General features: G+C 36.1%; 2 protein-coding genes across 5 annotated transcripts; both read right to left on the bottom strand.

Annotated features, from left to right (window-relative positions):
* Positions 1-645: 645 nt before the first annotated feature.
* On the bottom strand, positions 646-11,267 carry LOC129928930 (uncharacterized). Of its 4 annotated transcripts, none has more exons than XM_056045457.1 (4): positions 11,008-11,267; positions 9,790-9,885; positions 9,194-9,379; positions 646-4,571 (listed from the first exon to the last, which is right to left on the bottom strand). In XM_056045457.1, the coding sequence occupies exons 3-4, from the start codon at positions 9,367-9,369 to the stop codon at positions 3,542-3,544; spliced, it is 1,206 nt and encodes a 401-aa protein (XP_055901432.1). In that variant the 5' UTR covers positions 9,370-9,379; positions 9,790-9,885; positions 11,008-11,267; the 3' UTR covers positions 646-3,541. The 4 variants fall into 4 exon arrangements, with proteins under 4 accessions (XP_055901432.1, XP_055901433.1, XP_055901430.1 ...); XM_056045458.1 differs by having other exon boundaries at positions 11,059-11,267; XM_056045455.1 differs by lacking the exon at positions 9,790-9,885 and having other exon boundaries at positions 11,008-11,266.
* A 7,391-nt stretch (positions 11,268-18,658) lies between these two features.
* Positions 18,659-22,349, bottom strand: LOC129921791 (uncharacterized). Its single transcript, XM_056004647.1, has 3 exons — positions 22,255-22,349; positions 20,967-21,153; positions 18,659-20,302 (listed from the first exon to the last, which is right to left on the bottom strand). Exons 2-3 carry the CDS (start codon positions 21,116-21,118, stop codon positions 18,667-18,669), a joined length of 1,788 nt encoding a protein of 595 aa, XP_055860622.1. The 5' UTR covers positions 21,119-21,153; positions 22,255-22,349; the 3' UTR covers positions 18,659-18,666.
* Positions 22,350-27,815: the final 5,466 nt, after the last annotated feature.

The raw sequence follows: 27,815 nt of genomic DNA, 5'->3' as shown, positions 1-27,815 counted from the left end.
AGGTATGTAATATTGAGGTCGCAAAACTAGAAAAACTATTGAAAATCTAATTTCAATATATTTTGTACGCGATTCCTCTCAAAGTAAATAATGTACTTGTTGCTTTCATTTAATTAGCTAAGATCTAGACTAAGATCTAGACTACCTTAGAAAGATTTTCTTGTGACTTATAAAGTAAAAATATTGCTATGTGATTCTTTGTAATGACTAATATAAAAAATAATTTCATCAATCTAGCAGATGATAAAGAAGTCACATTATCCACTTATTTTAATAAGAACCAAATTAACACCAAAAATGTCTAACATCGCTTTTGAGACTTATATTACAGTTATTTTTATGCTAAAACGTCTAATTATTGATATTAGGGTGTTTGAATTTTTAATGAAAAGCGATTTATCGATAAACGAATGTTTTAAATTAATTTTAATGTATATTAATTTTAATTTGCTTGCTTAAAAGTGTAGAACAAAATTATGATGCATTTCTATCATTGATACAAAAAAAAAATATGTATCAATAGAAAGTTATGATTTCCAAAATTGGTTTTCTGATTTATGTTCCATCAAATTTTCTTGCATAACTTTGAAAAATCTTGGTATATATAATAGATTGTTATGGATTATAAAAATGTAAATTATTTTAAAGCTAAACATTTGTTCGATATTGCTCTATTCACCAATATTAAATGTTAATTTCTTGCCAAAAAATTCCCTAAATCTCATTATCAATAATAAGTTGTTTCATATTTTTTAATGAAAAAACAAAAACAAAACGTCCCAGGAATGAGATTGTGTAGTCGCATGAGGCTGTTATAGAGCTTGCATGGATATGTGCGCCGAACAGTGCCCGATAATCTAAATCGAGGTAAGTGATTGTCAGGCTATGTAACATAAGGCTGTTAAAATTAGGGTCAAGAGGTCAAATCCAAATTATTGTAAAGATGTCTCTGTGGCATTTTACGTCTCGATAGATGATCTTTTCCCTTTGCAACTTCTTGTGTGACTAAAGAGGCCAGTCCTTGATACACAGCTGCGATCGCAGGTAGGGCATATATAATCACCAGGCGCCGTTGCATTTTCCCTCTTCTTTCTGCTTCTGTTGTGTATGACATCTGCAATCTGTGACCCTTCCTTTATGCTCTCTCCATGTGGATCTATCCAGTGCCACCTCTTCCCAGTTGCCAGTGTCGATTTTGAAGAGCTTCATGTCGTATACATCCGTATAACGTAAAAGTGGGCGACCAGCGGCTCTCCTGCCTTCTATTAGATCTCCATACATGATGTCCTGTGGAAGTCGACCTACTGGCATTCTACGAGCGTGGCCAAGCCAGCCAAGGCGTCTGCTGCTGATAACAGAGCGGATGTCCTGGCACCCTGCTCTTTGTAGCACTTCCTCATTGGTTATCTTATCTTTCCATCTTATTTTAAAGATCCACCTTAGGCATTAATGCTTACTTGAGGTGCAGTGTTTGTGTTTTGGACAAGTATCTTAGTCTTGCTTTGACTGATGTTTAAGCCGAACTTCTGGCAGGCAGCAGATAGTTTGTCAACCAGGGACTGTAGCTAAATATCAGAATCAGCCACAATAGCCACAATAGCTGCATCATCAGCATGCAGGAGTTCCCTCACGAGTGGCTTCCTAACCTTGGTTTTTGCCCGCAGCCTTGATACATTAAATAGTTTTCCAGAGGATCTTGTATGGAGAAACACACATTCGTTTATGTCGTTGTACGCATAATGCAGTAGACAGGAGAAGAAAATGCCAAACAGAGTAGGTGCGAGCACACATCCTGCTTGAAACCACTGCAATCCTCAAAAGGTGCTGATTGGGCTCCATTGAATTTGACAGTACATTTAGTTTCCTCGTGAAAACACTCAATGAACTTCAGTTGTTTGGGAGGGCAACCTATTTTCCTCAGGAGTTTGAAAAGGCCACTTCTGCTGACCATGTCAAAAGCTTTAGTCAGATCAACAATAACAATGTAAAGGGGTCTGTCTCTCTCTCTCTCTGAATTTCTCCTGCAGTAGTCGTAGAGAAGAAATCATGTATATACTGGATCTACCACTCCTGAATCCACACTGAGACTCTGGGTAGACTCTAGAAGCTATCACTTGCAGCCTGAATAGTGCCACTCTAGCAAAGATCTTTCCCACTATACTGAGGAGAGAGATACCCCTGTACTTGTTGCAGTCACTCCGATCCCCTTTGTTCTTGTATATTGTGACTATAGTTGCGTCACGCATGTCCTGTGAGACATGACCTGTTTCCCAACAGCGGCAGAGGAGAATATAGAGTTCAGGGAGCAGGAGTGATTCGTTGACTTTCACTACTTCCACTGGGATACCATCACTCCCAGGAGATTTTCTATTTCGTATGAAGTTAATTGCTTTTTTGAGGTCACTAAGGCTCGAAAGCTCATCTAGGCATTCCAGTACTAGAAGATCTGGTAGATAAGCCAGGGCGACATCGTCTACTGTATTCTGTGTGGCATAGACTTCGAGGTAGTGTTCTGTCCATCGTTCTAGTTGCTTGGTTTGATCTGTAATTTTTTCTCCTGATTTGGATAGAAGGGGGGCAGGCTTAGACACTGTTGGACCCAGGGGCCGCTTTAATTCCATCAAATAGAGCTTTGCTATTTCCTGAGTGGAGACTGTCTTGGATTCTGTTGCAGGTATCCCTCCAAAAGTTGTTAGCACATTTTCTAGCCATTTGTTTCGCCTCTTTATTAGCACTTTTGAAGGCCTCCAAAGATTTTGGACTAGGCTTTGTCTTTTGAGCGAGGTGTGCAGATCGTTTTTTCTCGATGCAAGGTTCCATAAGTGCTAGATTCGCCTCAAACCAGTCTACATTTTTGTGTTTTTGAGGCCCAAAGGCGGTGATTGCCGAACTGTAGATTACATCTCTTAATTTTTCCCTTCTGATAGAGATGTCTTCTTCATCACTTAACGAGGAGATTGAACTGTTCAGGAGCTCGCCAAAGAGTGCACACTTCTCTGGGTCACCTACATGGTTGACGTTAATTCGCCTAGTTCTGGGTTGAGTGGAAGTGTAAGCCTTCTTGAGAAGTAGTTTGATTTTGCTTAGCACTGGTGAATGGTCGGAGTTGCAGTCCGCACTATGGTAAAGATGTATGTATTTAATAATAAACTTAAACCGAGTTTTGTAAATGTCTTAAAAGATGTTTAGTCGAGTCTATGTGAGGTAAGAATGTTGGAAACTTGCTTACAAACAGTAGTTGATGTTATTAACCATTGTAAAAATATATATATATTTACGGCTACACTATACCTTTCCATCCTACCTTTGGTCCTTTGTTATTTTCCAACTTTCTGTCTTTACATTCTGCATATGAATGGATTTAATGGCTTATCCTTACCTGCCTATAATCCTTAATTTGATTTTAATTTGTGCTTTTTTTTTATTTTACAGATATGTACCTAAATGCATAAGAAAATGTGAATTATTTGGTAAAAAAAATGTAGATTTAATAGTTTTGATAACTTAACTAAACTAAATATATGGTCCAAACTTTGGAATGTCACAGGATATTGTTGTAACCGTTATTTGCGTAATTAATTTCCATGCTTGGATGTTTAGATTTTGCATTGCTTTGGTTATGATCAATGTCATCGTAAACATTGTCTTTTTTAAATGCAACGCATTTTGAAGGACTGAAGCGATCTTGAGCTCTGGTATCGTTTATAACATTGTTGTACGCATTTAGCTTTTCAGAATCTAAAGCAGCGCTTAATGTGGCAGTTATTTTATCGTTCATTATTGTAGTGTGAACAGTTGTTTCCCTTTCTGTTATTCTATCCAGTCTTATGGTATGTTCGTTCGTGTTATTTGAATTGTTGTTCTCAAAATTAGTAGTTTTAAAACTAAAAATGGGTGTATTGTATGTGTAATTTCTTGGATCTGTTCCTTGTATACTCTCAGCACTTTGCAAGTTATCATAGTTCTGTGGGATCCCGTTTTGAGAATTATTTGAAACTGTTTTACACTTTCTTTTTCTCCAAATGACAAGCATGAGAATAAAAAGTGCAGTACACACAGCCACAGTGACAGACACACTGACGGACACAACGGAAGGCAAATTGAGTTCAGCTTTGACACATTTTGTCTCGCTCGAAGTATTTTCTTGTAGAATGGCTATAGTTGAAAGTTTCGTTAAGTTTAGTGTTGATAAATGTGATGGCGTTGTTGATGAAACTGTTGAGGTTGATATTGAGTACACATTATCAATTATTGCGTACATCACTATCGCTTGCCCATCATCACAATGTTCTGTTTTGTTTGTGATATAGTTAGAACTTATATATCCGTTATACATCCACCTTATACCTATACCGTTGTTACATAATAAACAGTTCTGTATGGTACAGCTGATATTTCTACGACAATGTAAGGCCATTATGGACTCATTAATGAAACACGTATAAAAAAGATTTTCTTTCTGATTTTGATCGTCACTTGCTGTAATAGTGGTTATGTAAGAACCACTACCATCATCCAGATATTTGAATGTAATTGTCGAATTTTTGTTGCTGAATAAATTCTCTTGAAATCTAGAAAATAAAAGAAAAACCGAATACAATTTAATCATTCATGAACTTCAAATTATTATTTAGAACATTAAAAGGTGTTACCTACTGAAATGTAAGTTTAAAATAAACAACTGTGATTTTAATTGTCAATTAGATATCCAATATAGATCTTCCTTATTACTATACCAGTGCTATATAATGTACAGTTCTGTGCATTGTACAGTGCAACTTATATTTATATGACACTTGATATAGACTTATTTATATAACATTTATAATATATTTTTTCTTTCCAATATTGACCTTCGATCATTTCAATGGCATATACCTAGCGATCTCTATCATATAAATTTTTATATTCAATTTTCAAAACTTTTTTGTTGAAAAAATCCTATCAAAATGTAGAAAATAAAATCTTTAGTCTTTAAAAAAACAACTCAACTTGAAATTCTATTAGGACAGTGACGCATCGTTGGGCACTGCTGCTCATGTAGGTAAATTGGTCAGCAACATTAAGGAGATGGCCATTCTTGTTGATTTGTGGAGCTGGGTATGTTCCGATTTCGTATTTTGTTTACGTTAATGGTCAAACCACCTTCTTGTTTGGTATGTGCAAGAAGAGCGTAATTGTCCACATAGATCAACTCTGTTGCAATCATCTCAATTTTTCGCACGTGAGAGCAAGCGCCGATAGCTAAATATGCTTCCATCGGTGCCGAGCAACATTCAGGGGTTGCCTCATTTTATTAAGCATTGCTCCAAAGAATATTGCAGAAAGTGTTGGAGCAAGCTGATAGCCCTTCAAAACACCCTTCTCTATTGAGAAGTGAGCTGATAGATCACCACCACTGTATCTGATTTGACCTTTTTGACCCTCATGAAATTGCTTCAGAATAGCGATGAATCTTGGAGAGCATCTAAGCCGAGATAAACCCCGCCAAAAGACATCGCGACCCACTGTGTAAAAAGCTTTGGTGAAATCATAAATGCAGCGTACAGTCCAGTTTCTGCTTCTTGCATTATTCGAAGATGAAGACAAAAACTATGTCCGATGTGCCTCTATAGCCCAGAAAACACACCGACTTTTAGAAAGCACGTTGCCTACTAAGGTGTTCGTCAATTTCTCAAGGAGTATCCGGGCAAGGATTTTTCCCGCTACTGACTGTAAGGTAAAGCCACAATAGTTCGAGCAGTCTGATTTGTATGCTTTTTATGTACAGGGATATGTTGGTGGTATTTCGAAGTTCTGGCAGATAGTAAATGTGACCTAGCACAAAGTGAAGAGATCTGTTAATCGTTGTGTCAAGTTTGTGTGAGAGCAGCATCACCCATTTTAAACACTATTGCTGAAAGACCTCTGAGCCAGGCGTCTTGAGTCTTTTCAGCTTCCCTATTACTTTTTTAACATTATAAACATTTGATGACACATGTTTGCCAAGCCGTTTCACACCCTAAAGCTTATTGATACGTTTCCAACGTTTACTAATTATTCTAGTTTAGCTGTAATTGGAGCAGTGAAAGACGTTTCATGACGCTTTCATTTTGATGTAATGGGCAAATTTACAAATATATAACTTACTTTATTGAAATTACATTTAACTAGAATTACAACTTTAATTAAAAGTGCATAACATCATCAAATCAGAATGAAGCTGATAAGCTCGTGTCACTGAACAGTATGCCATAAGGTAATGATAAATATCTCTTTCTCCACTCAATGTCTTTGTAAAATTATATTCCAGTATATGAATCATATTAATCCCTTCGCTTCGTTAACTATTCTTTAATTATACATTGACTACGAGAAGGCTATTTGTAAACTTGTAACGTAATTATTATATTATGTATTCACATAATACATTATCACTCTTTACACTAGATGCAGTAGTATTGACCAGAGTCAATAAAAGGATACCTCTAAAAGTCGCCTGCTGGAATGTCCGCACACTGCTGGACAGCAATAAAAGATAATGCCCTCAGCGGATCGCATTAGAGAAGTAGACATGGACGCCCTTAGTAAGTTATGCTTGGCGAGCTAAGAGACACTGACTGAAAGGTGGGCTGACTACACCCTATACTTGTCTGGAAGAGGCCCCGAGGAGCACAGGCTTTTATGACAAAACAATCTTTTGCGAAGAAACTACTAGATATCCCTGTTGGTCACTCAGACCGACTGATGTCGCTCAGACTACAGTTAGATGACTCTTGATAAGTCACTATTATCAGTGCTTACGCTACCATGCTGCAGGCAGAACTTGATACCAAGGAATGATTTAACGCTGGCCTGTGCAAGGTAGACCCTGAAGACAAACTCATTATCATTGGTGACTTTATCGCTTGAGTGGGGAACGACTACAGCGCTTTGCCGAGTGCCCTAGGTAGACATGGTATTGGCAGCTACAATGATAAAGGCAGACTTCTGTTGGAACTCTCTTCTGAAGCAAAGCTTGCAATAACCAACACAATTTCTCAACCAAAAAATCCGTTTTAAGACCACATGGATGCATCCATCCCCTAAGCACTGGCACCTGTTGGATTACATAATAGTGAGACAGTGCGATGTGAAATATGCGGTGCACAATAGAGTAAAACCTAGCCACGACTGCTTCACGAACCATCGTTTTGTTAGAACGAAGCTGAACGTCACCATAAAGATAGTAAAAAAAGATGATTTATCAAGGGCAAAGGGGCCAAATGTTTATAGACTGGCAGACGTACAAGAGCGATTCAGAAAACTAATGGAGTTTGTTCTCAGAAAGCTTCAGAACGACGCAGTAGCGTAGCTAAGGATTTTGGGGCCAGGGGGCTTGACCTCTTCAGGGGCCCCTACATTTTGATATTAGACATCATTACATATAAAATATAGTAATATTTAATATAAAAACAATTTTCCGACACTTCAATTGAAGGCCCGAGGGATTTCCTCACTTTATCTACGCCAATGGGACGATGATACAGTGAGTAACTGGAGCCAATTAAAAACGATAATTCAAAGTCGTGGGATACTGTAGTAAACTAAATTGAGAATGGTTTGGTGAGAACAATATGGAAAATTAAGAGCTGCTGTTAAAGAAAAAACACAAATGCTATCTCTATGTTCTTGCAAACCATAATGTCAACGCAGCCATATGTCTCGATTCTCGATAAACATTCTTGCCACACTCTGCAAAGATCCAGGAACTAAAAAATAAATGGCTTGAACTTTCCGTAAACAAGCAGAGACATGCTGACACTTGTGACACACGCTCTTTCTATGAGTCGCTTAGATGTACCTATTACCCAACTTACCAGACAACGACGACGATAAGATCTTCAGATGGTTCCAAACTATTAACTAGCAAAGCGGACATACAAAATCGCTGAAAACCTGCTATTTGGTGACAAAAGGTACGTATTGGAGGAATCGCTGGAAAATGTCCCTTAGAAAATTATCAGAGAGAACTTCTCTTGGTTAGCCAATGTGGCTTTAGAGCCGAAATTTGTTTTTTGACAATTACAAGAAAAATGCAAAGAGCAGAACCTAAGCCTATACGCTGCCTTTGTGGACCTCAGATAGGTTTTCAACAAGTCATTTGCGATAATTTGTTTTGTAGAGGATTTTGACCAGGATCGAATGCCCAACTACATTTCTATTCATTCTCAAGAATTTTTATGTGGGACGAAAGGCCAGATTAGACATAATGGTGACCTGTCGGATCGCTTCTGAATAGAAAATGGCGTGAAGCAGGGCTGTTTACTTGCTTCTTTTTTATTTGCTATCTGCTTTGGCGTAATGCTGGGTCAAAGGAGCCATCTACGTCAGGTTTCGCTCAGACGGCAATGTGTTCAATCTTCGACGGTTACAATCCCATACTAAAATAAAAGAAATGGTCATGACAAAGCTTCTTTATGCTGATGATAGCACCTGGCTAGCTCTTTCTAGCAGAAGTCAGGTTCCAGAAGTCACCCAATAAAACCTACTCAGCCCCAAAGTTCGCCGTAAATGGACAGACCCTTAAAGTGAAGGGCCAGTTCACATTTCTAAGAAATATATTATCAAATAACACCTCGCCTTAAAGGGATGTTGATAACCGTTTGGACGCCTGCAGACGAGAGTTTGGAAAAATAAATCGCTCCGCCTGCCTACAGAATCAATGCCTACAGGCCAATAGTTCTCTCAACCCTTCTATATGGATCTGAGACATGGCTATTATACAGAAAGCAACTAAGACTACTTGAACGCTTTCACCAAAGATGTTTGCGCTCCATCATGGACATACGTTGGCTAGACCGCGATACAAACATCAATATATTTGCAAACGCCGGTATGGACAGTATAAGGAAACTTCTTATGGTCCGACAGTTATGCTAAGCAGGGCAAGTATGGAGGACGAACGTATTCCAAAAGCAGTCTTTTTTTTTGTGATCTTAAAGGTGATCGACATAACGAAAGTGCCCAAAAGAAACGCTTTAAAGATCAGATTAGGCCCCAAATTGCTTTAAATGACATGGTTATGCTCGTGCTGGATGAGGCAAAATATATAGGTCGCTGCTGGGGCTGCGTACCCACGGGTAATACTGCACTTCTTCAGTAATCTTTGGACTTTAAGACAAGCCTTATTAGTATTACATAATACAAATTTTTCGATTAGGGACATACTTACTTGCTATATGAATCGTTTCTTAGGATAAATGTTATTCTGTAATTAGATGTAGAATGCAATTGTATGTCAATAACAGCTTCAGCTTTTTGAGCCTCTCCATGAAGACCGTCTTCGACCAGAAAAACAAGGCACAATAAAAGATGGCTGGCTTGTTTATACAATTTTAATATCGACATATTATAATATCTGTTAAAGAAAAAAAAAACACTTTAAAATTATAAATTAACAAGAAAAGAAATACTTAAAAAAAAGCAAAGCTTATATTAACCATAGTTGTCTCAATTAGTCTTGATCAGTTATGTAATTAAATTTGTAATAGATTTAGAAGAATAATAAAAAGCATTTAAAAAAAAATAACAAGATTACAAACAGAGTATGTGTTATCACACAAACTCAGAGGCGGTCCCGTCGGATCCCTGTCGGATCCGCCATTTCGCGAGGAATATTCAAGATATGATTTATTTGGATTGTCAAAAGTAATAATGTTTTAAAGATTCATTTGCCATTGTAAAAAAAGTTTAAATTATTTTTTTTTCTGTTTTACATGTTTCGGATATTCCTTCAAAGTTAAAGATAATTAACTTTCTTGTCCAAACCTCTCGCTGGACGACGGGCGATGGCAGCGAGCTGGGCTTGAACCCGGGACCGTCGAGATAATCAGTCCACCAAGCTAACCAGACGACCAGGCATTGCTGTAAATTTAATAACAAACTGATTATAAACTAATATAGCATATTATTGATAAACACATATATTACACCTAACGGCATGACATCTACCGATATGTGTAGTATGTGAGACGAGCTATTTTAGATTATCTTTCAGCATTGATTGGAATTGAAAAAAAAAAAAAAGAAGAAGACATATCGTGCTTTTACTTCAATGTCTCAGCACATCTAACAACAGAGCTATTGGCATTTTCTTTTAAATTGAACTACAATGAGGATGTAGATCTACCTGAACTAAACTTCTTATTTAGTACTCTTGAGATCTATATCTAGCCTACTAGATCTGGATCTAAAATATACATTATGAGTAATTTAGATGTAATTTAGATTAGATTTTTAAAAAGCCTAGATAATATATCAATAGAACTAATGAAAATTTAAATAAAAAAATAGTAGATTAGATTTAGTATATTATAAAATTGAATGGGAGCCCTGCCCGTCGCCCCCCCCCTCCCTTAGACGTCCTGCGGCAGGTTTTGGCTAGGCTACAACAATACTTAATTGATGTGATGTATGTAATAGCAAATAAAATATTTCTATAGACAATATAATTTTTATTGTATTTTTTTTTTAATAAAAAAGATAGTAGTGAATGGCTGTCTTGCAAAATTCAGAATTTCAGTCAATGAGTAAAGCTTTTTTGACAAAATGATAACAAAGGTTTTGGATTACATAAGTGTGAACTGAAAAGCTTCTCAAACATAGAGATATGTCTTCTAGAAGTAACGCTATACAAGATAAAATATATGCGTTTAACAATTGAAGGCAGCTAAAAACAAATTGACCTTACTGTAGTTGTTCCAAAAAAGAATCGTTAAGCAAGGAGCGTTGATGTAATATATCTAATAACTAAAAGATTATATCTGTCTAGCTATCTAACTATCTTTCTCTCTCTCTCTCTCTCTCTCTCTCTCTTATATATATATGTATGTGTGTGTGTGTATGTGTATGTATGTACATATATTTAGAAGTAGGTATGTGTGTGTCAGTTAACGCAATTGATTGAATAAAATGTGCAGCATAAGCAGATATAAAGGTCAAATGTCAATCACTTTAGTGTTTTATCAAATATAATAACGATCTTACCAAGAGAAATGAGACTGATATCCTACGTTAGAACGTAAATAATTGACTTACGGTGACTTAAATCTCTCTGTTTTTCACTTAGTCAGTTCTTTAACATGTTACAACACGGATGTGATAATTTCAGGTAAAAATAAAACGGGAAGTAAAATGTGAACCCTTGTATACATCAGCCTTTGTAGGCTGGGTCATTAAAACCTTGAAATATCCTAACTTTGTAAGTATGCTTATTTTATTACTACATCTCTATTCAAGTCAGAACTTTATGGGGCCTGGTTAAATGGCGGAACCCGCTGTGACAGGTGGGAAAATGTGACGTGTGTTTGGCTCGTTTTATGTCTAGGGGATGATTATTTTTAAAGCTATGACACACCAACCTATCAGCATATGAATCGGGAGCAGACACGCAACGAGACAAGGCAATGAAAGATAGATACAAAAGTTAAAATAAAGGATATTTATTTACATAAATATACATATAATAATGAAAAGGGGGAGGGTTTGCATCTATCTCTAGTATATTCTATGTTTAATCATCACTCTTGCACCTAATAAGAGAGTATGTCACTTTGTCCCCTGACTTAGCTGGTATTCCTGTTGATGTCGCAGCTGGCTGTGTCCTGGCTTAAGGTTCTGCAGCTGGAGGTGGCGCTGTAGCGGATAGAGGGACGCCGGTGATATAGTTCTTGTGGAGTCTCAATCCCCAAAATCTAATATCTGTAGTGGGCACAGTAGGGCGGGTGGCCGGCTACCGTGGGCACAAGGTTACTGCGGGCAGAGCTGATCTGCCGTGTGCAGCGTAGTTGACAGGATATGTCCAGTGAGTTGCAGAGGGTTGGCGTAGCTATGACGTCTCACACAGATCTGAACCTATAGGGACGTCGCACCTAATAGCTTGACAGGTGGGCTGTCGAATAGGCGGGCAATGCCGATAGCGCCAAGTGGTAGAGTTGAGTAGATCTCAGTAGGCAAGTGCAGTGCTGAATAGCACTAAGCACACAAATAGGAGGCGGTTCTCGATAGCAAATAAATAGGCAGGTAAATAGGCAATAGTTGAGTGGCGTCGAGTAGACACTGAACAGCAAATAGCAAATAAATAGGCAGACACCTGAGGGAGGCTGCGGATAAATAAAGACAAGTTAGGACATGTCTCTCATACATCTTATCGATGCCCTCGACTGAGGTGCATTCGTCAGATTGGTAAAATTGCTTTAGAGCACAAGGGGGAGGTGATGACAAATGGGATTTGGAAAATAGATGGATGATAGTAGCAATATCAAAATGTACATAAAAGGGGAAATAATAACATAAAATGTACATAGAAGGGGAAATAATAATCTCAAATGAACAACACAGGTAAATAGAGAAAGAAAAAGGGGGGGGGGTGTTGATTTGGGCGGTGGTCAGCGACCCAGATGATTGTTTACATATGACCGTGGGTCGAGAACAATGGAGCGCGCTTGAATGGTGTGTCCGTTCAGGCGGCGCAACTCTCATTAGGGTAAAATGAGTAAAGGGGAGATAATTCAATACAGGGGAGATAACTCATATCTCTTCTCTAGACGCAGTATCAGTGCGCTAGTAAAATCATCAAGGCGATCAACCGAGATAAAGGAAATAAAATAAGGTGTACAAATATATACATGGTTGCATCAATGATCAATTGAGCAACGTAGCATTAATAGATTAATGCAATACTAAAATATATACATAGCACATGTTTATGTTTTCTACTTACGCCAGTGAGAAATACACAATGAACTAATTAAATATAAATGAACTAAGCAAAATACACATGATGATATCCAATGGAAATAGCACAAAAGTAATTAAGATGTTAAGATGGAACTTGTGATTAAGTTCGGCTTACCACCAGGTATTCCTCTAGGAGGGAGAATAAATGATATAGTCCAGACTCGATAGCTCAGCTCGAATGAGAAGGAGAGGGTCCGACTTGATTTAATTTACCTTATATACAAAGGCCTGGAAAATGTGGGCGGACACAGGAAATGCCCTAGGCTTAAGAATTATCATACACGTGGGTGAATTAGACTTAAGATGGGAGCGTCGAGAGGCCCTTTGACTCGAGTAATCTCCTAGATCAAAGAGAGACGTAGGAGAAAGGGGGGGGGTTAGCTTGCATTCAAACCAAGGTGGTGTAAACCGCGACCGTCCTTCAGACATCCGGCGGGTAAGACAAAAGAGATTGTGTGTTTACCTTTCCCCGATCAAGGGCAGATAAATGAAGGGACGCGCCTTAGCTATCTCCAAGGTGGTCAACTAAGTCTAGCCTGGAGGAGAAAAGGTGGTGCGGGTGGAGAATTCAGGGGTAGGATGAGGAAATAATTAAAATAAAATAACTAAATAATGAAAAATAATAATTAATGCTGTGATAATTTAGAGTGACTCTGACAGCGAGTTTTTGACTTGTCACACCCGCACACGGATTTTAAAAACGACGCTAATGATTTTCCTAGAAATTTTATAATTGATGTGTATCGCCGAGAAAAGAGTTACTATTTTTTTTTTTAAACTTTTAAATCAATAACTGCAATTACTGCTAGTTTGTATAAAAAGCTATCTTCATTAACCTCCTTCAGACGTAGAACGACTATGGTTCATCTCAGAGCACACTTCCTCATGTGGCTGTGGAGCCCTATTTTGGAGAAGACACTGCCGTCCACAGATAGCGCAGGTTAAGGTGGCTTTTGCTTCGGTGGTAGAGGAGCTGGCCGTTTTTCGGATTGTACGTTTTTCATCCTGAGCTGAGACCCTTGTACTTTCACTGTCCATAGCTTTCTTGGTCACTGTCTCTCTCCACCTGTTGCGGTCTAGAGCTATGTCTTCCCAATTGTCAGTATTGATGTTCACTGATTTGAGGTCACGTAAGCTATTTTACAAAGCTTATATCAACTCACTCTGTTTGTCTGGTATAATGTTTGAACATGTTTTTTTTCTCCCATTTCCCATTCTCGGATCAAGTTAAAACTTTACACAATTATTCATTAGACCTGACAAGTCATGAATCAATTAATAAATTAAACCAATTAGTTAATTAATTGCTGGTGAAAGTGACTATGTATCTTAGAAGAAAATCAAGCTTAGTCTAAACTAATAATGTAATGATATACGATAGTTAACACTTCCTTATTCTGGTCAGTCATAAACTCAATTTGGAATTTCAATATTTTAGATAATGCACCCTGTAAACAACTGTGCATGAAGAAAAGTGGAAATGTTATAACCAGATGATTAAATCTTATTTTTCGAAAAGTACAACCAATTAATTATTATGAATAATTAATTAATCACATTAGTATAATAAACCACAATACTCACTTTTTAAATTACAATTTTATCTTTTAAAGCTGACATATTTAAAGCTAATATTGACATGAACCACGTTGATAAACAAGCAGAATTTAATATTTTAACCCTGGATCATGCTTTGTTTTGTTTTGATTTTCGATTCTCAAAGTTGGCTGTACTACTTCAGTTCTACCCTCTGTGCTTGTTTAATAAACTATAAATATTTGCTTTATTTATAAGGGTTCTGTTTCTCAATTTCAGAGACTTTACATTTTTAATATTGCCCTCTTGTTTTCTTTATGCCTCCCCCCCCCCCATAAATATTTATAACTGAAACTTACTTCGATTTCAATTTCAGTGGCAACTTTAAATTAGAGTAACAATTTAAGTTATGGCTCGACTCGTTGTGATTTATAGTGCAGGATTTCTTAAACTGTGCTCTTGGCCCTAGAGCTCCATAAAGCCCCCTAGAGGGGTACTAAAATAAACATTACTCTGGGAGTGTTACTAGTTAACTTTTGAGAATAAATTTTTAAGAAGTTTCTCTATTTCAAAATTAAATGTTTGAAATATTGATTACTATCACGCCTCCTCAAAAAAAGTAAAGTCTCTGGCAAATTTTATTATTCGTGTCTCAGTTGTTGCTGTAATTAAAATAGGTAGTGTATATATCTGATATCAATTAGAAAGGTTGAAGTGTACAATTTCAAAATTTAGTACGAAAACAATAAGTATATTAAAAAATACTTTAAAAAAAAAACAAAGCTTGTCTTAGTGGACTTTACTTTCTTAATCAGGTACTCAAAAATAGGCTGCAGATAAACTATAAGACATCTATCCAAAACTCCTATCAGGATTTTAAAACCATGTGCTTTTACCTGGGCACAGACCAGCTACAAAAACTTTTGAAACTACAGCCACAAGCAAAGTTAAGACAACAATCAGCAATAAAAAAAATACATTCATATAATCAGGAGTTGGTTATCCTTGGGCAGCTTGTGAAACTCAAAGATATAGCATGGCAGAACCTGCGACTCCCCTGATCCCAAACTGTATCAGATATTTTTCGTTCCTTTCCATTTTTTTTTTCCTTTTGAAATATCAGCTGCTTGAAGAGGGTTTGCTGTTTCGGTGACATCATTCCGTTCATAAATAATGCCCAGACTTTTATCGAGTTATTTGCTCTAGAAGATGAACCAAAGTCTTTCTATGGCTTAAGGAAGCCAACAGAATATTTATCGCAACTTTTGCGTGCAAGAAACCCTTAAATACTAGTAACATGCTCATGCGTTCTCTTTGTAGCATTCTAGAAAAGCTTTTTTAAGAGTCCATAGTTTTGTCTCCCTCAAGGCTTCCGGCTAAGTGTAGTCCTATTTGAGACGCGCTTTTTTTTTTTGTTTTTTACATAAGAAACATTAACCTTTAACTTAACCAAAACCTTAAATTGTTGAACCTTTGTGGCACCAACCACTCAATGTCTGTTCATCGTCGTTCTCCATTCTTCGCTGTCTTCTGTAATGGCCTGTCCATTATTTTATGTTGTCTTCTCTTTCTCTGACTTACCACATAACAAGGATGACATCTAACCCTATTGTTTTTTATTGTTATACATACGTTTCTTGCCATCTAAAACAACGATGAATGCCATTGCCTTTTCCAACTGCTTTCCCTGAACATTCTTTTTTTCTTAGTCCTATATTGCATTCCTCATTAATCTTCGGATTTCAGAGACAAGCCTTATTATACTAAACATTTGTTCATATCAGAAAGTAACTTGTTTTCAAAGAGCTCCTGTGTGTACACAAATGTTTTAAATTGTGATATTAAAACGTAAAAGATGGACAAACGGACAGATCAGTGAAAACAAATAGTGTATATCTCTTCTTAGTAGGATGATAATGAATTTCCGAAAAATTAAACAGGGGAAGATACTACTATTTATTATCGAAAAGAATAATTTGAAAAGTAGTCTCCCTTTTAATATTTATAAAAGAACATTTGTGTACACACAGGAGCTCTTTGAAAACAAGTAACTTTCTGATATGAACAAATGTTTAGTATAATAAGGCTTGTCTCTGAAATCCGAAGATTAATGAGGAATGCAATATAGGACTAAGAAAAAAAGAATGTTCAGGGAAAGCAGTTGGAAAAGGCAATGGCATTCATCGTTGTTTTAGATGGCAAGAAACGTATGTATAACAATAAAAAACAATAGGGTTAGATGTCATCCTTGTTATGTGGTAAGTCAGAGAAAGAGAAGACAACATAAAATAATGGACAGGCCATTGCAGAAGACAGCGAAGAATGGAGAACGACGATGAACAGACATTGAGTGGTTGGTGCCACAAAGGTTCAACAATTTAAGGTTTTGGTTAAGTTAAAGGTTAATGTTTCTTATGTAAAAAACAAAAAAAAAAAGCGCGTCTCAAATAGGACTACACTTAGCCGGAAGCCTTGAGGGAGACAAAACTATGGACTCTTAAAAAAGCTTTTCTAGAATGCTACAAAGAGAACGCATGAGCATGTTACTAGTATTTAAGGGTTTCTTGCACGCAAAAGTTGCGATAAATATTCTGTTGGCTTCCTTAAGCCATAGAAAGACTTTGGTTCATCTTCTAGAGCAAATAACTCGATAAAAGTCTGGGCATTATTTATGAACGGAATGATGTCACCGAAACAGCAAACCCTCTTCAAGCAGCTGATATTTCAAAAGGAAAAAAAAATGGAAAGGAACGAAAAATATCTGATACAGTTTGGGATCAGGGGAGTCGCAGGTTCTGCCATGCTATATCTTTGAGTTTCACAAGCTGCCCAAGGATAACCAACTCCTGATTATATGAATGTATTTTTTTTATTGCTGATTGTTGTCTTAACTTTGCTTGTGGCTGTAGTTTCAAAAGTTTTTGTAGCTGGTCTGTGCCCAGGTAAAAGCACATGGTTTTAAAATCCTGATAGGAGTTTAAGTAAACTTAATTTACGTATTAGATCTATGAATATAGCTCTACACACTTTAATATATCCTATACTGTTATGAGAAAGTAAATATAAGAAACAATACGTTTTTACACGTAATGTGTTTTAGGTAGTTGTATTTTAATGCTGAGGAGAAAAGGTGTTTAAGCACTGAATGTAACTAATCGCAGCTGTTTGTGCATGAAATGAGAATTTTGTATAAACGGAAGATAGAAATGACTTATTGAAAACGAAAAGAGCAATCGTGATCTAATTTTACCCTCATTTTTTGTAAAACTCAAAATATCGAAACCTGCCTTTGGACTTGTATTACTTATAAGTAGAACAATAATTTTCTTGTTTTTCTAAATTATTCTCAAATTGTAAACTTCAAATTTTCTAATTATTATTTAAACATCGTAAGGTAAAATTTAAAAAAAAATCATAACTTATTAAGTAAACATTGAATTTAAAATTTAGCTACCTTTTTTCTTGCCATTTCTTACTATGCGACGATCCCAAACCTTTTTTTTTTTTTTTGCAAATGTTTAAAACCGTAACCATAATTTAAATATCCAATACGAATTGCAAAAATTGTATGTTTAATTATTATTAATCAATACTCATAGCTAAATTAGAAAGAAGTGAAATTTATCTTAATGACTTGCATTTGTTTACTTTTCAATTACGTATTCATCCTATGTATGTTTTTAATTTATGTGACAATTTGAACAGCATGACGTAGCATGGTACACAGCTTGAATTCAATTGTTCAGTTTGTGAACTAAAGCCATCGTGATTGCAAAACTTAAGCTTCTTTCTGTTCACCAGATTAAGGATTCTACGTCAATCCTTGGAAGATCAGATTATTGCCCTAGTGTGCATCAAATCTACATGTGTATCTAACAAGTTAGAAAAAATCTTATTTCGCAAAGATATGTTGGAAATTTAACTAACTTAAGATGACAAAAATGTCAACCATTGGATATTTTCTGTAGTTTACTTGCATTGCTATAGAGCGCTTCTCATTGTTTTTTGTTTTTTTGTCTAAATAAAAACTAAGACAACGAGCATTAAAAAACAAACAAAAAAGTCGTTTTAAAACTTTGCATCATTTCAACCACTTGACCTCAGTGGGAAATAGCTGATGATATATGGATGCATTAAAATGAAATGTACATTTAATGGCATCTACTATTTACTCGATTTTTATTTTCTTAGGACAAAAAAAAACAAACAAAAAAAAAAACAACTAAAACTAATTAAACGTATTATGCTTAGGGTTAGACTATTTATATTATATTGTATTTAGTAAAGGTTGAATTTCTACCAGAGAAAATTCAAGTTTCTGAAAGTGTAATGGGTTTACGTCTAATCAATCTTCCTGGCCCAATGTCACTGTCATTGACATAACTTCAGCATGCCATCGACCAGGCCAAGAGAAGATAAGTGATCCGAGACAGTGTTAGAACGAGCCTGGTCGTCCACTAAATCAACATAGTTTATGTTCGAACCCGAAATGGTTTCTTTTGCATCTTCTAGGACATTTTTGAAATCGTTTCTATTGGCCAGTTTATGTGCTAGAGGCAAGTACTGATGCACCTCTACTGTACTGGCATCTAGAGGATTATACTTTCTGACACCATCACTACCTTCTTGCACTGAGCGCTCCCACTCAGCCTGCAACGTAACAGCAGCATGCAATTGATTATCATTCACGTTCTGTCTTGGAAAAAAATCTGAAGTCTTACTTTTTATAGTTTCATTGTTTTTTATCCTCGCACTTGAATTTCCTTTGCGACTTTTCTTATTCTTATTTGCTTCATTTGTATACCTTTGAGTGTTATTCTCAAATTTTCTGCTTTCTTTTTTCTCTATACAATTTTTTTCATTAACCTTAGCGACACAATTATCAATTTTACACGCGTTAGTATTTATGTGGTCATTATTTGCAATGAGTTTCCTCCCATTGTCATGGTCAGCTTTGGAGGAATATTCACTTGTATGGACACGTTCAGAAGTTTCAGCCCCCCAAATGCAGGCGTTTTCGACGAGCTGAGAAATACTTCGGTGCAGTCCTGTAACTAAAAAGTAATTGTTGACATCTACGGCATGGATGTAGTCTTTGTCTGCGTTAAAATGGTTAGCGCTGTTGGATTGACTGTTAGTTGATCTGGCGATTTCTGTATAGATGACTGAGTCAGCGTGTTCATGGGATGACGCTGTTGTTTCGTTCGCTCTTGAAGTTTGCTGGTGTACATTCGAGGCGTTCTCGTAAGATAAGCTATTTAGTGTTCTATGACTGACTACTGTATTAGTCACCTCCACGTTTTCATCACGTCTGCGTGAGTCGTGACGCCTCTTTCTCCGAATGACAAATAATATAAGCAGAATTAGAAATGTGCCAACGCTTGCCGCTACAGAGGACGAGATGAGCGACACTGTTGAGAATGGGGAAGCCTCATTGTTCATTAGCTTAGCTGTGGTAGGCTGCGGTGATGTATTGCTCAAGGGGGGCTGACTTGTACTAGACAAAGATAAAGGTGTTAAATAATCAGGCGATGCAAGTGACGACACTGGCGTTGACGATAAACTACTTGACCAAGAGATTGAGGGAATCGGTTGGGTTTTTGAAGTACTTTGAACAAAGCCTGTACTGGACGCTGACGTCATTGCCATATTTTCTGTCTTATTCACGGATGTTGTCAGAAAGTAAAAAACAAGACACCTCCCAAGACAAGTTGTATTCTCGTTTCTTAAATGCACAGAGTTCAGATACTCCTTGCAGGAAGACCAAAGTATCCCAGGACCGGAAGAGCACTTAGCATATTCGCTACACTCGCGAGCTACTGGGGTTTTGTTGCATTTAATGTTGGAATGGGATGGGTCGTAGGAACATTCAAAACAGTCGTTGATGTTCCCGTCTTGTTTGGTAGGAATGGTTTTTATTAACCACACAGCATCTCTTGAACTATCCTGATACTCGTATTGTAATGTAATGTTTGTGTTATTTTTGTTGAAAAAAACTTCTTGAAATCTGTATTTAAAAAATAGTTAAGGTGAAAAAGGTGAAAAATAAAAAAAGACAAATATTTAGGTTAAAAAGTAGGGGTATATCAAAATTAAAAAAAAAAAAAACACAAAAAATGTCAAAAAAAAAAAAAGCTATCACTTGCCTGGAGCAGTTGGAAAAGTGGGGGAGGGACAAAGAAGGGGGGATGGAATGCATTTTAGTTTTTTTTTTTAAGTTGTACTACTTGAATTATGATTTTAGGATTCAAGCTTCTCAAGCCAATACACTAACCACTGTGCAAGTGAAGGGCTTATGAAAATGGAAGGTTCTAAAATTATCTATTGTTAGTTAAGCAATGACCTGATTCTCAGTACAAGGTATAAGGGGCACTAATTCAATGTATACCATCACATCTATCCACATCTATAGAATCATAGCACATTGAGAATAATAAAAAAGCATGAAATTCCGCTCTACCAAAACAATTTGTAAAAATATTTCTAATCGCATAGATTTATTATTGTTAATGTAGATCTATCACGCATCTAATTACATGACTGATCCAAACGTATTGATACAATCACACTTAACATAAGCTTTGTTTTTAGAAAATGCATAAAAAAAATATTGGTCTTGTTTAAAAATTCACCGTGTATGAATTAAAAAAAACAAAACAAAAAAAACCCACGGTTGGTAGAACGTTGATTTCATGTCAAGACGAAATGGCCAACCACTTTGTAGCTGTTGTAAGCTGAGCGTAGCCTCACTCACATTGTCTTCGGCCAAAACTAAATTGTCATTCAGCAGAAACAGATTTAATATCAGCCACACTATGATCATCTTGTGCTTGCGTTGTCAGCTTAATTGTTGTCCGTCTGTGGAAAACAAAGGTTATATGATCAGTAGCGTCTAATTAGGTAAGATTTATTGACTTTTTAAAAATGTTTAGTACCATATAAACGCTTCAACTTGGCTTGGCTTGGAGACTCGAGGTTCGACACCCGACTCGAGCAAAGTTGCGTTTACTGAGCGCCTAAAGGCAGCACGGAAAACCTTCTCTCAGATACCCCCTCCCCCCAATGGTCCACAAAAGAGATTAGACCATAGAGCTCTGAGCATGCTATAAGCATGAAAGTTGTGCTATATAAAAGTGATAATTTTATTTTTACCTAGCAATGTAGAAAGCGTTTGCGAACAATTTTCATTCAAACATTTTTCTTACAAATGACATTACCCCGAAATAAAGTTAGGTTTTAGTATTGTGGCTTGCACAACGATGACAGTAAATACAAAATAAACATTAATTAGTGGGAAGGAGTCGAAAAATAATTCTATAACTTAATACTGCATGAATAAGATCCTTTTTCTACATAAAAACAAAACTAACTGATTACCACTAATTGATTAACAAATTGGTTAACATTGTTTACTAATTCATGTACAGTCATAGAAATTGAATAATTATTCGAAATTTGAACTGATACCAAACAAAATAATTAATTACCAATAATTAATTAACTTTTTGGTTAATATTTTTAATTCGATTTTTGTTTTGTAAGTAAAGTAAAATTCCCCTTTTAGACCAGGTATCTATAGGGCAGATGATGTTCAGGATATCTGTTTCTTTGGCCAAAAATTAACGAGCAGGGTGCCATGTGGCCAGCACAATGACCAACAACCTTTAATTTCCCTAACTAAAGCCAGGTACCCATTCCGAAATTCAAAATCCCAGTCTTCACCGTGACTCCAACCCAGGACCCCTGGTTCGGAAGCAAAGCGCTTAACCACTTAGCAACCGCGTCCCTTTGTTTTGTAAAGTTTCTACTTGATCTAAAAATATGTGCAAAAGAACATCTTCAATCTTTGTACCAAACAGATACACATACAAACAGAAAGAGTTAATGAGGCTTTGTAAAATGACATTATTTTGCTTAAAACTAGGTTTATAAGGAAATACATAGATAAATGCAACTTACCATTTGTTTAAACTTGTACTGGATGTTTGGAAACTGACAAAGGGTCTACTTATTTATATACTGTTCTAAAAATTACATGAAAACCATGAAAAAGGGCGGCGGTCACAGTTTCAGGAACCATGTCAAGGTTTTTCGTGATGGTATTAAATGAAGGTAGTATCGTGATGAACCGTTGGAAACGAGATTTACGTTCAGTAGTAAAAGAGATTATGTTCACTAAACCGTAAAATGATGTCATTTGAACCTATTCCATTTATCTCATGATACAAGGAAATACATGCGCATCGATGTAGGAAGTTCCTCATTCAGACTTTGTGGTCTATAGGGCAGATTATGTAAAGGACATCTGTTTCTGTGGCCTACGGTTAACAAGGGTGTCATGTGGCCAACACAACGACCAACCGCCTTTACTTTTCCCCAACTAATGTCATGTACTCATTAGAACTGAATGGAGTCAGAGGTTTCCCAAAGATCCCGAAATTAAAAATCCCAGTCTTCACCAGGATTCGGAACCGGGACCACCGGTTAAGAACCCAGGCGCTTTGCAGCTCAGCCACCATCATTCTAGGAAGTGGAATATAGTTCTTGAAGTTTCATTTTCATTCTAATGTGGAATGTGGAGCTAGGCGACATAAACCTTTTGGTTACTTATTATGGAGGATCGAATCCCGACTCGAGCTCTGTTGTCTTTCTTGGGCGACTAAAGCCAGCACCAAAACCTTCTCCCAGATGTACTCAAAAGAGATTGCAGCATAGCGCACTGATCTTGCTATATCACGATATTTACACTATACAAAAGTATATCAAATAATAGTAAAAAAAATGTAAAAAAAATAATTTTTCATTACCTTTCGAAAGATTGTAGAATTTTGTAAAACTCAAAATAAAAAATATAGATTGACAAAAACTTGATAAGAATTTAAAAAAATAACTTTTATTTTTTAATACCTTGTTATCTATAGTGCAGGTGATGTAAACGACATCTGTTTGTATGATCAACCGCCTTTTTTTCCCCCAAAATTTATGTCAGATACCAATTTTATATCTAGAAATACGTATGAACAAAAACATAAATACAAGACATAGTTATTTTGTATAAGGACATATTCAAATAAACATATATAATGTGACTGTATCCTTTCGCTTAAAAACTCCACGTGCCATAGCACCCATCGCGGCCTTCGCCAAAACGTCTTGCTTTGCCCACAGATTATCTTGAATGGACATCTCGTCAGCTTGGTCGATCACTTTCCAAATCTGGGACGTACGTAACCTTTAAACATCACTTTCAAGAGAAGGAGAGAGATTTGTCTGTCTAGGTTATTCACGCTTTTGGAAGTCTGCAAGCGAGATTGTGGCGGAGTAAATTGTTTTGTCTGTGGAGAAAACTTAGCGTTTTCCACGGAACAGTTGTCTTAAACCTTCAAATGTATCTAAGACAAAGCTAACATACGAAAAGTAACTGAGACTTTTGAAAACATTTCACAATTATGGACATGCAATGGCAAAACCCCTGCAACAAATAGCGGATCTCTTACGACTGCAGGAATGGACAGTGTCCAGGGACTGCTTATGTTTCGCCAGCTACGCTGGACAGAGAACATATCTGGTATACCTGAGCCATTGTCTCGTGAGATGAAACGTGGCACAATAGTGGTCTCCTTATAACAAGATTAGGTGCCAGATTGCTTGAACTAGTATAGAAAAGAGCACCTAAGGCTGCGGGACACACATGTTTTATGAGCTTAGTTCTGAAGTTTCATTAGAAATAATCTTCCTTCAACATCAAACTTCCAGCAGGTCGACAGAGGATGTTGATGGGATGGTTCGAACAAGCACCATCGCAATGGCATTCCAAAGCACATAACATGACCAGGCAGCCAGCATTTGGTTGTTTTGTTTTAATGTCTGTGTTCTCTCTCCAAAAGATATCTTTTATCTTTAGGTAGGTGCTGATATAAAAGTCAAATGTTTGGAAAACATGCAATATGGTCACTAATTTATAGAACAACATGAATAGCAAGATAACAGGGCATTGGCTTAATATTTCATGTAAAAAAAAATATGGACACACATTTGACCCCTTTCAAGTGGGGGGGAGCAGGGGAATTTTCAAATTTAGAAGCCCACCCCAACCCTAGCTAAGCCACGGCTTAAAATATTAGTATTCCAAATGTATAACACTTAAAATAAATCTCTTTAATACATAAGAGAAAGTATCCTCACATTATGATGAGTGAATGTTGTATCTTTTTATAAATATCTTTACTTAATGACAAGAAAGATGTTAACGAAAACATAAGTCTTCTTTTTGACCCGACGACAAACATTTGGAGAATCCCTGATCTTCTTTATTTTCTACGTGATCTGTAATAAGTGTTTACTTCTCTTTTAATTAGTTAAAGATTGATATCCCGGAAATTCCACCGCACTCTGGAACTGAAACTGTTATTCTGTTGGTTTATAAATAGATCCTGCTGTGGCCCTGCTCATTTGACATAATCTTTGTCATATTTCCCCTTTGTTGAATCTTGTAGGAACATACAATTATCACTTCCTGATTTAGTCATGCGTAGGATGGACACGTCTCTGTGACAGTGTTACGTTGATTCAGGCACCTAACAATGAAATAAAACAACTACGAGGCATGTAAAACACCTTTGTGTGTGTTTGTGCAGGGGGAATGCACTATATTGTTTGTGGAGATGGGTTATTCTAAAAACGATAAGTCGTAGGATCTATCAATAACAAAGTAAAAAACAAACAAACTAGTGTATTATTTTTGGATATGTCTATAAACACTGACATTACCCTTTTTTTTAAAGAATACATTTATTCTAGTAACTCATTCATGGAGGATCCTAGAGGCTGGGTATAGCTGATCTAAAAGAGCGGCTCTAACGATTTTTCTAGAAATGTAACAGTCAATGTATATAGCTGTGAAAAAAAAAAATACTGGCTCGTTGGCCGCACAAAGAAAACTCTAGTTTGATCGTTATTCTTTACATAAGGCTTATCTCCCCTTAGCTGTCTCTGTATAAAAGAGAATTGATTAATTACGACCAATTGATAAAATAATTGGACAATTTTATCAAATTATTATATTTGTGTTGTTGATGATATTATTGTGGGTAATGAATTTTTGTTTTCGGAACACTAGAACATGGCAATTAGTAAAACAAATTACATAAAAGTCGTCTTATTATGTCTTGTAGATTGGGTTAACATACTGTTGCATAAAAACTAATAAAAAATGCAAAGCTGTTTGCTACTTCTAGAAAAAATAACATTCTGAAGTGACATCTATCATAATATCCCCAGACAGAAACAATTTCAGGAACCAAAAAGTCTTGTCTTTCATTTGGCAAGTGAACTGAAGCGTATCTTGAACGAATTTCAGAACAGTTTTCCTAAATAAACAATTAAATTACTATCTCGTCATGACATTGTATTTATGACAGATATGTTTCTTAAGGGACAGCAGTGTTATTAAGATATTATGCAGATCACGATTTCAAAGTCATCTTTTAGGGAAAGAAATGGTTGTTGAACTAAAGGAAGTGTCAAACTAGCCGCACGAAGTTAAACGTAATTCTAAAAATTTGTCTCAAATTTAATTTAAACTATAAACTATGAAGAATAGACAAAATTTTACCCCATAATAAATCAACGATAATTGTTTGTCTGTTTTCCAAGTAATCATTTATTTAAATACCATTAACATTGATTTTACGTCAGTTGTATCCTACTTTTTACAAAGGCGTCATTATCTCAATGACTTTCTGTCTGTCTAGGGGGACACTTTTACACTTTGTTTTCCTACTTTCCAATGAAGTTCAAGTTTTGTACAATTATTCAGTGTCTATGAATACACATGAATTAATAATAAAAAAAAAACAATTAGTTAATTAATTTGTGGTAATTTTTTTTCTATACAGAAAAAGGAGAGATAAAACTTGTCATATTGAGAAATATGGTAGCATTTGAATGGTGCTCTGTCTTTACGCAATAAAAGCTGTCTTAAAAAGTATTTTTTATTTATTTTACATCTTACCTCTTCAAGTTACCTCTTCAAGTTACCTCTTCAAGTTTCCTCGTTTAGTTACCACTTCGGGTTATTACTTCAGGTTACCTCTTCAGGTTACCTCTTCAAGTTACCTATTCAAGTTACCTATCCAAGTTACCTATCAAAGTTACCTCTTCAAGTTACCTCTTCAAGTTACCTCTTCAGGTTAACTCTTCAGGTTACCTCTTCAGGTTACCTCTTCAAGTTTCCTCGTTTAGTTACCACTTCGGGTTATTACTTCAGGTTACCTCTTCAGGTTACCTCTTCAAGTTACCTATTCAAGTTACCTATCCAAGTTACCTATCAAAGTTACCTCTTCAAGTTACCTCTTCAGGTTAACTCTTCAGGTTACCTCTTCAGGTTACCTCTTCAAGTTTCCTCGTTAAGTTACCACTTCGGGTTATTACTTCAGGTTACCTCTTCAGGTTACCTCTTCAAGTTACCTACTCAAGTTAGCTCTTTAAGTTACCTCTTTAGGTTACCTCTTCAAGTTACCTATTCAAGCTACCTATCCAAGTTACCTATCAAAGTTACCTCTATAAGTTACTTATTCATGTTACCTCTTCAAGTTACCTCTTCAAGTTACCTCTTCAAGTTACCTCTTCATGTTACCTCTTCAGGTTAACTCTTCAGGTTACCTCTTCAGGTTACCTCTTCAGGTTACCTCTTCAGGTTACCTCTTTAAGTTTCCTCGTTAAGTTACCACTTCGGGTTATTACTTCAGGTTAGCTCTTCAAGTTACCTCTTTAGGTTACCTCTTTAAGTTACCTATTCAAGTTACCTATCCAATTTACATATCAAAGTTACCTCTTCAAGTTACTTATAAAAATACCTCTTCAAGCTACCTCTTCATGTTACCTCTTTAAGTTACCTCTTCATGTTAACTTTTCATGTGACCTCTTCAGGTTACCTCTTCGGTTTACCTATTTAAGTTACCTCTTCTATCTACCACTTCAAGTTACCTATTCAAGTTACCTCTACGCTTAAGGGGGATGCACAATGAAATTTCAATTTTTGTAATTTACAGATAAATAGAAAAGCTTTATGCATGACTTGATAGAACATATAGAGACATGAGTAACCATACACATTTTATGAGTGTAGCCTTTTGGGTTGCTATGGAAATGGCGGCCATCTTGAAAATAAACAATGTTTACAAAATTCTTAAAATATTCTAAAGTACTCAAAATTTTTTTAATTTTTTGATTGCACCTGATAGATATTTGAATCCCATAGGTAACTGGCTAATTTTGTTTTGAAAATTATTACTGGTTTAATTTTTATGAATTTTTAAAATTTTTATTTTTTTCCGACCCCATTTTTCATCTGAGGTCACATCATTATTTTTATTTTTTTATGAAATTTATTATACATATTGAAAATTTTTGCAGCCTATTACCTATGATATACTATCAATAGACTACATGTGAAAAATTATTAGTCTAACTTATACAGAACTAAAGATTTTGAGATTCTTGTGGACAACATGCACCTA

Source organism: Biomphalaria glabrata, chromosome 11 (assembly GCF_947242115.1).
Source record: "Biomphalaria glabrata chromosome 11, xgBioGlab47.1, whole genome shotgun sequence".
NCBI classification, from domain to species: Eukaryota; Metazoa; Mollusca; class Gastropoda; family Planorbidae; genus Biomphalaria; species Biomphalaria glabrata.
This window is presented reverse-complemented; position numbering and strand designations above follow the sequence as displayed.

Excerpts from the sequence above, each read along its gene's own strand:
- LOC129928930 (XM_056045457.1), bottom strand. The coding sequence starts at position 9,369 with ATGTCGATATTAAAATTGTATAAACAAGCCAGCCATCTTTTATTGTGC. Across the intron at positions 4,572-9,193 it reads AGAAACGATTCATATAGCAA|ATTTCAAGAGAATTTATTCA; the intron begins GTAAGTATGTCC and ends TTTATTTTCTAG.
- LOC129921791 (XM_056004647.1), bottom strand. The coding sequence starts at position 21,118 with ATGATCATAGTGTGGCTGATATTAAATCTGTTTCTGCTGAATGACAAT. Across the intron at positions 20,303-20,966 it reads AAATCAACGTTCTACCAACC|ATTTCAAGAAGTTTTTTTCA; the intron begins GTGGGTTTTTTT and ends TTTTAAATACAG.